This window comes from Cherax quadricarinatus, chromosome 46 (assembly GCF_038502225.1).
Source record: "Cherax quadricarinatus isolate ZL_2023a chromosome 46, ASM3850222v1, whole genome shotgun sequence".
Taxonomy (NCBI): domain Eukaryota; kingdom Metazoa; phylum Arthropoda; class Malacostraca; order Decapoda; family Parastacidae; genus Cherax; species Cherax quadricarinatus.
In genome coordinates, this window is record NC_091337.1 from 533,685 (window position 1) to 545,298 (window position 11,614).

An 11,614-nucleotide genomic window follows, 5' to 3' on the forward strand; every position below is an offset into this window, starting at 1 on the left:
AGCCACTGGAGTTTTGAGACTCTCTGACCGCGGGTTCAAATCCCGCCCGTGGTATGGTTTGTTTGTAATCGTGTCATTACGATTTCGTGAGTCATGTTGAAGGCATAGTCACTAGTAGGCGGGATTCCCCAGTGGAAGTAGGTCATACCCAAAGAGATGGGTTAGCTGTAATAGTAGTGGTCGTAGCCGTGAAGGTTATGTACATGTCCTCAGAATCAAGATTCCACAATGTTGCAGTGTTTGACAAGTTGTACAAGAATGATGAAAATTAAGACACATGTGCAACATCTGGGTATTGTAGACGTTTCGCCACCTAGTGGCTTTATTAATACAAATTTTAGGACAGAATTTGAAGACTTTGACTTTTGGAGTATGTTGCGGGTCTTACTAAGAAAGATTCTTGAGTACCTCGTCGAACTGTGTTCGTTATAACTGTTATAGATTTCAAGACAACACTGTTCGAGCTAGCCATGGACTCACCCCTTAGTGCAGTACTGGCCATTTTATATATGGAGGACCTTGAATCCAGACGGATCCTCGAGTATACCAGGAAAAGATACAAACAATAGATTAACGGCATCGGAGTATAAAAGATCTAAACAAATGATAGTGAATTATTATAATCAAAAAGAAGCGCTAAGCCACAAGGGCTATACAGCAAATGATAGTGAAGATATGAGCGAGTGACTCCCATTGTGTATCCCTCAGGTGATCAGCAGTATGAGTGTCATCAGTGACAGAGTATGGACGGTGGTAGTGGTAGTGGTGGTCACCTTATCACTCACTGCTGCAGCCTCTCAAGTCCTGGTCAGCCTCGACGCTGTGGCAGGTAAGACGCGCCTCCACAAATATATTATTGAATAATACATAAAATAACCCGCACGAGTATGAAACTTATGACGATGTTTCAGTCCAACTGGGACTATTAACTAGACACACTGAAGACCGAAAAGTCATGAGTTTCATTCTCCTATATTCCACTTTTTTATTCTTTATAATATTGAATGCCTATTTATATTGAATAATCTTTTAGTGAGAAAAATTCAGATATTAGGATTTAGAAACTCTTGTTTATCTTCGAAACTCAAAATTAAAGACCGAACTCTTTCTTGTCCTTGAATTTGGTCAGACGCCGCGGAAGGTCGCGCCCTGGCAAGGAACACTCATGTAGCAGACGCTGTCAATGCTTTTCTGGCTGAAACACCTAAGTCAGACCACGAGGGAGTCCCTGTGAGGAACAATAAGTTGAATGTCCTTCTTCCCAGGCGTCCTGTGGGCCCCCGAGACACCCCTGTGGTCATGACTCACTATACTCTCCCCCAGGGACCACAAGACATCCCGGTAGTGATGACTCAGTATGCTTTACCCCCGGAGGCAGGCCGGAGGGACACACCAGTGGTGATGACGCAATTTGCTTTCCCTGAGGGTGTGCCAGGAATAAGGAACAACGGCACCTCAGGGAACGCAGACTCAGGAGTGGTTGCCCCAGGTGCTCCTTCCTTCCAGGGGGCAGATAAAACCACCCCCGGGGAGGTCAGTACCCCTGGCACCATTTCGTCACAACTGGGCTTTGTTGACACCTCTGACGTAAACAACCTCACCCTTGCTCAACACCATATCATTCCGGCCACTGAAGGTGATGACGAGGTGGTACAGGAGGCTATTGGGTCTTCTGTTGGACATCCTGTCGGCTCTTCTGCGGACCATAATGTCGAGCCTTCTGCTAACTATCCTGCTGCGTCTCCTGCACATGGTACCAACAACTTCAGCCTCCTGAAGCCAGCCTCAACCCTGGAGATGATGGTCTTATCCAAGTTTGGCTCCAAGAGAGGAGCACCTCACGGTAAATATAATGGCTTTATTAAAAGCACTGAACTAGAAAGCAATGTGTGTATGTAGAGTGGGAAGGGGGTCATATGACCAGGAGCACATTCACTATTAAACCATTAAGCCTAAAAAAAAATATTCTCAAATAATAATCTTGCTAAGCCATTAAAAATATAATTTAGAAACTGTGATATTAATTTCCGTGTAAATGCCTCTTTTGACTGGCTGCAAATATTGAACACTGATATGTAACTACATCAAAAATGTTTACTGCACTATTCCTTTTGAGTGCATTGATGTAGAGCAGGCTGGGTTCTTAGTATACAGCGATACCTCTCTCGTATCGTACAGTGACCGAAACACATTATTATTATTATTAACATGACATTGTGTAGTTGGTTCAGAGAACAAATGGAGTCCGAGGGGGGAGGAGGAGGGAGAGTCCACACAGAGGATCAACACACTAGCTTACTATGGTGACGAGGACGACCACCTTGACCACAACGACTACGACGACTACTACTACTGGGATCACCACACTGATGTTCTCTCTACCACCTTAAGGTGAGATTCAGAGGATGGTAGTCGTGAGGTGTGGTGTGTGTGTGTGTGTGTGTGTGTGTGTGTGTGTGTGTGTGTGTGTGTGTGTGTGTGTGTGTGTGTGTGTGTGTGTGTATCGTGTACTTTGGGCACAGAAAGTGCATCATTAGGTCATTTGAGAGACATTCGAGTTGCTCAGTAGTTTGTAGTGCTTGATCATTTCCCAGGATGCGACCCACAACGATCGACTAACTCCCAGGTACCTTTTTACTGAAGGTTAACAGGGACAGTGGGTGTAAGGAGACTCGCCCGTGTGTGTGTGTGTGTGTGTGTGTGTGGTGTAATGGTTATGGGAGGGGTGGTGTTTGTTGGTGGAGAGGTGATTGTTGTTGAAGGAAGGTGATTGTTGTTGGAGGGGTGGTGATTGTTTGTTGTTGAAGGGGTTGTGGTTGTTTTAGGAGAGAGGTGATTGTTTGTTGTTGACAAAGTTAACTAACCTCGTTAGAAGCAATGTTTGATTACCTGAGAGTGTTGCCAAGAATCAGTCACTCATCCCGACTCCACAAATAAACGCCATGACGTCGTTAGTTGATTCGTCTGAGAAATATATATATATATATATATATATATATATATATATATATATATATATATATATATATATATATATATACAGATATATATAAATTATATATATATATATATATATATATATATATATACATATACATATATATATATATATATATATATAAATATATATATACATTATATATATATACATATATATATATATAGATATACATATATATATATATATATATATATATATATATATATATATATTTCTCTGACGAATCAACTAACGACGTCATGGCCTGAGCTAGCTACCATCTGCAGCTCTTAAGGCTGCCATCCCTACGAGCCCCTTCGAGGCAGGGTAGATGGCAGACCAGATGCCTAGCTTCTCCCTACGAGCCCCGTGAGGGCGGGGAATGTGGCTAGGCCTGGGGACACTTGGTCCCAAAGATGAGGAGGTACTTGTCCCTCCTCCCATGGGAGACTTAAGTCTCGAGACACTCCCCAGATAGGGAGCCAAGGTTAAGTCTCGAGACACTCCCCAGATAGGGAGCCAAGGCCGGGTCACCACTACTTGGAAAAGACCCGGGCCGGGAGAATACCGGCGAATAAAATATATATATATATATATATATATATATATATATATATATATATATATATATATATATATATATATATATATATATATATGTATGTATGTATGTATATAAATCAATTGTTATTAGACCAGTAATGTTGTGTGTACTCTTGCAGCAGTGTGGCGGAGGTGAAGGGGACCCAGGAAGTGCGGTACATCCCTCCCTCGTCTGGTTCCAGCTCCCCTCCACTAAACAAGTTCCCAAACCTGCCACAGCAGTTCACATCAGATAATAAACATTCCCACAGATTTCCCCCGAAGCATCAGCACTCGCCACAGCCTGCACAGCACTACTCGCCACAGCCTGTACAGCACTACTCGCTACAGCCCGCACAGCACTACTCACCACAGCAACAGCAGCTGCAGCATGCTTCTCTAAGTCTCATGCCACAACCACTGAAGCAGCAGCATGCGCCTCTACAATACTTGTCACAGTCGCAGCAACAACATGCACTTTCACACCGCATGTCACAGCAACAGCAGCGTTATTCGTCGCTACAGCAGCAGTACCCACCACCGCCGTTGCACTCGCAGCAAACACAGCAACTGGCACAGCAGCTCGAGCAACAGATGTACCGCCTCACTCAGAACCCGCAGGCACACCTGGTGGTACAGCAGCTGCTGCAGCAAGATCCCGAGATGCAGAGACTAATGGACCGCTTTATTCAGCGTCAGGCACCCATGAGCGACTCTGTGCACACACTTCAACAACAACCTCAAAATCATGAACAGCAGCCGCAAAATCATCATCAACAACAGTTACAACAGTCGCAAAATCAACAACAGCTACAACAGTCACAAAATCAACGACAGCAGCTACAACAGCCGCAAAATAATCAACAACAGCCTGTACAGCAGCCGCAGCAGCAGCCGCGACCGCAGTTGCAGCAGTCGCAGAGTTTGCAGCGGCGTCAAGGCCAGCAGGTGGCAGGAAGGTTGCAGCATCCTGTGCGTGCAGGCAGCAGCGATCAGGTGGACACCTTCAACATCGTCATAACCAAGAACCTTACAGGAGGACAGTCACAGCCATCCATCCAGTTTCTTTCCGATGCCAAGGTGAAACACAAACCTTTCCTGATAGTCTACGCATGCATTTAATTTGTATTCTTGTTTTAGGAAACACGTAATTTTCGTATTATTCCCCATAAAAAAAGAGAAACATGCATTCTCGCGTCTTCAGAATCTAGAATACCATTTCACGGAACGTGTGTTATAAGATTTGTCGTGACCCACTACAGAGTAAAAGAACTCACTGGCCAGTGAGTTTTACACTTTTTACAGCGCCATTACTACAACTGTCACTTGTTACAACTATTACTATTACAAATTGAGAACAAAATTCATGCCAATATATTACAACTCTTGACACTGCAAAGTTACTCAAAAAAATCTAGTAATCTAGCTAGAACTATTTAAGCTAACTTGGTTTATATACTTTATATGAGGAGGTAAACCCGTGTTAATATTTCACATATTTTTTACAGCTAAAAGTGAAAAGTTTATTAAAATCCATAAGATATTATGCAACTTTTCTCTAAGCTGATGTTTTTCACCCAGGAAAAAAATCTTAATTTTAGTGGATATTCTTAAATTTCCTAAAATCATTGGAAAAGCCTCAAGAAACGTAAACAAATGTGGGTCGTTGACTCATAAACAATGGATGTTCGATCCTTTGTCAATTCCATAGCGAGACAATGTTTTGCACTCTGGTAGGACTGATGGTCTCTTCAGGAGTATAGACCTATCTTAATTGTTTCATGTTTCTGAATAATTCTTAATTCTAAAATATGTCCTTTCCAATTTAGGTCTGGTGTGAGACCTGACTGAAGGAGCGTTGAGTCTCACAGCCATTAAGCCATAAATAAGAGACATGTTATTTAATATACCATTGACAAGTCCAATTTGCTGATTAACACCGAAAAAACTACGTAAGAGAGACATGTATTAGGATACGTTTCGCTCACCAGGGGTTTCTTTCAGTCCAGTCTTAGTACCCGCAAACGTGTCTTACATACCATTGACAGGCGAGATCTAATTATATTTGCGTGTTGTGATCCAGGTTGACGCTATTCTTCTCAACACCAGCATCGACTCCGTCACAGACATCCAGGCTCTGAAGGGTGTCGTGCACTCAGCCATCAACAAGGCCATCTCATCCACACCCATCGCAATACAGGAAGCTCTGGCACAGGTCAGCTGTACTAGGACATTTATGTACAGTACAGGATACTTATTAAAGGAAACGTTTCGCCACGAATCTAATGGGATGGAAGAGCCACACGTGGCGAAACGTTTACTTTCTTGAATTTCCCCAACTGTACGAGTACTTTTCTACATCAGTATCACCATGCCATTAACATCAGGCCAGCATTACACGCCATGCTGAGATTCTGGGGTCGTGTTGAAGTTCTGGAATTTCTGGGGTAGTACTGAGGTTATGGGGATGGGGGGTGAAGTTGTATAAGGTTCATGGTGAGGTTGTATGAGGTGAGGTTCATGGTGAAGTTGTATAAGGTTCATGAGAGGTTTGAAGATCGTACAGAGACTGATACAAATTTCCAGCCACAATTTCAATATCTGAAGACATTACACAAATAACGCGCACACAGACGTTTCGGTTCTGCTTAGACCATTTAACTAGTCATTTCTGAAACTACTTAATGATCCAAGTCGGACCGAAACGTCGCCGTAAGATTCAGTCTCTTAATGTGCGGATTATTTGTGTACTGTTTCAGTCACGGTATTGTGCCTTTCGTTTTATTCCTTCTAGAGACATTATCTATCCTCATGACTCACGAAATCGTAATGACACGATTGCAAACAAACCATACCACAGGCGATAGAACCTGCGATCAGTCATAAAACTCCAGACCAACGCGCTAGCCACTGGGCAGGCTGGCTACAAGATTCGTCCAACTAGGAACTGTATATTTATACGCCATAGGAAGCTTAGCATAGGCACCACTGTGACCACAAATACATTTGTGGTCACAGTGGTGGCCCAGTGGCTAGCGCGTTGGTCTAGAGTTTTATGACTCTCTGATCGCGGGTTCTATCCCCACTCGTGGTTTGGTTTGTTTACATTATCTGTAACTAGACGCGTCCTCAATGGAGATAATTGCTAAAAAAAACATTTAAATTTTCAACCGCAGTAAAATAACTAACCCCGCAACATTATTAATATATTATTATTATTATTATTATTATTATTATTATTATTATTATTATTATTATTATTATTATTATTATTATTATTATCACCAGGGAGGAGGGTAAAGCGCTGAACTCGTTAAGGTCATAGAGCGCCTCGGGTTACTCCTTTTTATCCGACATCTGACTTATGCAGCTAGCCAGCCTATGGTTAGTTTTCGAAGAATCTAATAGGAGGTGTATTTTGATGAAGAAAATGATAAACAGTTGGATGGTTTATCAGACTTAAAGGAAAGTTGTCTATTGTGGCTGTGTTTTACATATAGTTAGTGAGTGAATTTTCTAGATATTCAGCGGTACATACTTCCAGAACTAGCATAAAGGTTAGGCTTTCTAGGAATTATCTAAATGTTATATGTATGTTATATATTATTTAGATATTGCTCTTAGTTATGAAATTTTGCCATTGATAAGAAACATGCTCAACTAAACGAAGCAGGAAGTATGTTCTATGTCAGCAGAGTAGGAGGAGTGTTGATACTCGTTAATGTGTATTCATCTGGTGTTGTGGTGTTGCAGGTGGTGGAAGGACCAGGTCACGATCCCACAGTGAATGTGGTCAACTCAACTATCCCAGACCTCGGGGAGCTGGAGGCCACCATCAACAACCTGCTGGGCACTAGTGTCGTGTACAACAAAAATCCTCAGAGCAACACGACCATCGGCTACATCCCCCACCCTGATGGCTCCGTCGTCAACAGGCTTCTCAACAACACTATAGGTGTAGAGAACCTCAACATCAACTCGACCTCCAAGACCAATGTAGTTAATATTTTCATTATCAACATTATTGGAGGAGTGACTGGTGATAAAGATGAAACCGGCCTGCCAACGCTTCTGCCACAGATAAATCAAAGTCAGAACACTAAGGTAGGGACGCCATTAATACCAACATCTTCGTCGTTAGGCTTACCGACATCTCCATTAGGCTTCACACCCATAAACTCCATCAGGGGAGAAATAAGTGAAAATTCCGAAGGGGAATCCGACTTCCTGACATCACTTCTTTCCCCGACTTCTGTACCACTGAGTCAGTTGCCCCTCAAGCCTCCACAAGTTATCTCTACTACATCAACCTTACCTTCTGGTTTTACAACACCTCAACCGGCTCCCTCTTCGTTTACTTCTCAGTTTGGGGTATCACCAGCTTCTCCATCTCCTCCGCCAGTAGTGCCATTACCTTCCACCATAATTCCCCAAAGAGGTCAGCAATCCGGCTCTATCAGGGGCTCTCAGCTTGCCAACCCTGAAGGTATCATCCTCAATAACAACCAAGTCCTCGACCTCTTGCCCTCGTTCGTCCGAGCCACTACCATCCCGCCAGTCGTGCCGCTGTACAACACTTCATTACACCATATACTAGGAAAGAGACCTTCAGTGCTTGGTCTTCTACCTAACAGAGTGTTTGAGATTATTAGGCCTCGTATCGAGCCTTCAGATAACAAAACCTATGGTGGCCTCATCCGTAAGGTAATAGTGGGTAATCTGACTAGCTATTTCCCTGCTAGTTCTTCACCAATACTTGCATTCACTGACGCTGTGTCAGAGAGGAGCACTGTGACTCCACTTTTTCCCCAGTACCAGTACCCTCCACACAATACTCGCATGCCTCCCCACGATCCTATCCCTAGCAATCCTTTCCCATTCCAAAAAAGCTTTCCTACGCGTTACTCCAGTGAGTCTTCAAATCGGCGGTCCCCAATCATTTACCCGGCTAGCTTAAGCATCCCAAAACACCCACCAACGGCGGCCATTGGGTTAGCTCGCAGCCCAAACCCTCAGAGGAGCCCTGGGACCCACCAGAACCCAATGCAGGGATTCAGTGTCGTCAGCGAATGGCAACAGAGCAAGCGTCATGATGTAAATCTTCTCAATCATACTACGATCAACAATAAAAATCATAGTCAGGAATCCGTTGCTCGAAGAACTGTTAATTTGGCTGAACAGGTGGAAGTACATAAAACAAGTCAAGAACCTGTAAAGGATGAATTGGCTGGTAAGCAAAGAAGCGACACGAAGAGCATCAATAAAAAAGATAAAATGAAGTCGTCGACAACCAAAAACATGAACGCAGGTATCACTTCCTCTGCAGGGAGCCACATGGATAACTTTATGAAAGCCGTTGCCATCGGGGCTTTACCTAGCGGGATTGCCTTTGCTTCCGCCCTCTGGCCGTACTGGGCACCCTTGGTCCTTGGGAGGAGACGTCGAGACCTCAGTGACAAGGAGGCCGCAGCACGGGCTAAAATATCTCAAGACTGGCTCAGCATCCTGACGGGAATGAAATACAAAGGAGCCGGGACAGAATTTCCTGCAGCCTGGGATAGGAAAAAGAACAATTCAAACTTTAAAAAAGAGAACTCATCTTCCATGCCTCGGCCAGCATCAGCGCAAGAACCAGCTTTTTCTAAGCTAGATGTGATAATGACTGAAAGTTTAGCACAAAAAGAGTCGTTATTCAGTCCTACTGCTTTAAAGCTTACAGAAAATGGCAATAAATTAAAGAGCGAGTCCAAAAAGGAAACCACCAAACTCGATGCTTCTACTAAACCAGCACCAGACGGGATTAAAGCAGCAGCCGAAACTAAGAAATCCGAGACCCGTGACAAACCAGATGAACCCTCATCGATGTTTACAGAAGAGGGTCAGGGAGATATCATAAGAACAACAGAGAAGGCCATGACAGTTAGACGCTCATCTGCTGCCAATCCAAGCATATCAACGACTGAAGCCAACTTAAATAACTCACTTGCCCACATAATGTTATCGCTGACCTCAGGTAATGAGGAAACTCTGGTGTACCCAGTCATCGTAGATACCGCCAGCACAACCACAGAGCAAAACAAAAAGGATGACTCCCCTGCAGACGTTGCTCTCGTTACTAACTTCCTTTACTCAGCTCTGAATGGCTGGAAAAATGGAGACAATTTTCTGTCATCTGAGAATATTCCTCTGGAATCTAAAGAGGATCTGCAACCTTCCGTTGTTGATGTCATTAACCTCGAGTTAAACACGGACCCTTCCAGAAGAAAACTCAATGTTACTAACAGCCCTATTATCGTCATCAACAGAGTACCACTCAACAGACTCGTTTCGACTACTCCTCCACCTGCCATTACTGGACCACGACCAAATACACTCATCACGATGTTTCCTGATGCAATTAAAACCACAGTTACGACCAGTCTGCAGACAGTAAGTAGTGTAAATAAGAATGATTTCGACCTTTTCCTCGATACCACCAGCCTCTTCTCGCAGACACGTCCACATCCCGGCCACAATGACTTGGATGTCACTTTCTTGTCAGAGTGGTTCACTAGACCCACAACAAGACCTTTCACTAGAACTACTTCTACCACCACTACAAGAAAACCAACCATCACAACGACAAGAACAACTACAACAACAAGGAAACCAACCACGATAACAAGGAAAACAACCACAAGAAGAATACCAACTACAACAAGACCAGTCACGACAGCAAAGACAATCTCTCCCACGAGAAGAACAACCACCTCCACATCTATAACATTCTGGACAACGGCTCCACCAAGAAAAACTACCGCTCGTTCAAGGATAACGACAACCCCAGCAAGCAAAACGACCAAAACGACACTGCCAACTACTTCATCTCCAAACTTAAGAACAGCCACCCTTGCAAGAGCAACAACTACTCCTACAACAATTACTACTACTATTACCACCACTACTAAACCAACAATCACTACTACAACATCCACAACCACAACAGCCACTACATCTACAACAACCACTACACCCACAACCACCACCACTACCCCCACAACCACCACATCGCCTCCGACCTTCTTTGACTCTATCTCCGATGTCCTCGACACCTCCAGTAACCGTCTGCGGAACGCTGTAGGCTTCGTGGGGTCGGTGGCCGTATACGGAGCGGCTGCGCTTCTGCCTCTTTGGCTGCCCATCGTCCTTGGCAAAAGACGAAAACGGGAAGCTTCCACGGAGGATGACCTTCAAGCGATCTCCGAAGCCATGATGATGATCCAAAACCCTCCTTCAGTAGCTAGCGACCTCTCACGGGGTGTTGAGAAAACAAAGCAGTCCAGGAAGAAGAAACTTACATCTCCAGGAGTCGGATCCGATAACAAAGTAACGGAACTCTACAAACAGTTTCCCTCCTTAAAGACGCTCGCTCTTTACCTGAAGAAGGAATTGCAGAATCGGGCAAAAAACAAATGAGAAAACGTTGTGCGAAGTGCTTATGTAAGACTTAAATTTTTAAACAGTATCTGTAACAACAACATATATTAACATCTCACAAATTTGAAGTGATTGCTAGGCTGTTTCAGTTCATAATGAACCATTATTAAATCGTAGGAAAGAACATTTAAGAAAGTTAGAAGTCAGAGCCGATTCAATATTTAGGCGTCAGTGAAGGTTCAAAGAACAATATACAAGTATCTAAGAAGCCGATAGAAGGGTAAATAATAAACACCTAAAATGGCAGAGGCATGAATCAGAATATTTAACTTGTCTCTCGTCAATATAATAAAATTCGAAACAATCTGGTTCACCCTTCTCCTTCCACTGATACTTTTTTTTTAGAGTAAATTCCCTTCATGCTTGATGCTGGCGAAGAGCTCTTGAGCTCAGGAATTCGAGCTATCCTCCCCTTCCTTGGATTGATCCTGATCGCCTACCAGTCACCAGGCGCTCTATAACCCCAACGAGTTGAGCGCTTCACCTGGACATAAAACAATTTGTTTACTCTGTATCGTTTTCCTCTATTTACTGAACAAACTTAAAGAACGCGAAAAAAGTGCTTCCTTTTTTCCT

The 11,614-nt window shown here is 43.6% G+C and overlaps 1 protein-coding gene across 2 annotated transcripts in view; it reads left to right on the forward strand.

The window, feature by feature from the left end:
* The window catches only part of LOC128696654 (mucin-3A-like), a 37,453-nt gene extending 26,378 nt beyond the window's left edge, over positions 1–11,075 (forward strand). The window contains exons 2-7 of one of the 2 annotated variants that reach the window (XM_070094417.1): positions 709–829; positions 1,130–1,843; positions 2,223–2,391; positions 3,703–4,642; positions 5,646–5,777; positions 7,316–11,075. In XM_070094417.1, coding sequence (XP_069950518.1) covers positions 721–829; positions 1,130–1,843; positions 2,223–2,391; positions 3,703–4,642; positions 5,646–5,777; positions 7,316–11,017 — 5,766 coding nt within the window. In that variant the 5' untranslated portion in view covers positions 709–720 and the 3' untranslated portion in view covers positions 11,018–11,075. Of the gene's footprint in view, positions 1–524; positions 830–1,129; positions 1,844–2,222; positions 2,392–3,702; positions 4,643–5,645; positions 5,778–7,315 lie in introns of those variants that run through there. The other variant, XM_070094418.1, reaches the window with a different exon arrangement.
* Positions 11,076–11,614: the final 539 nt, after the last annotated feature.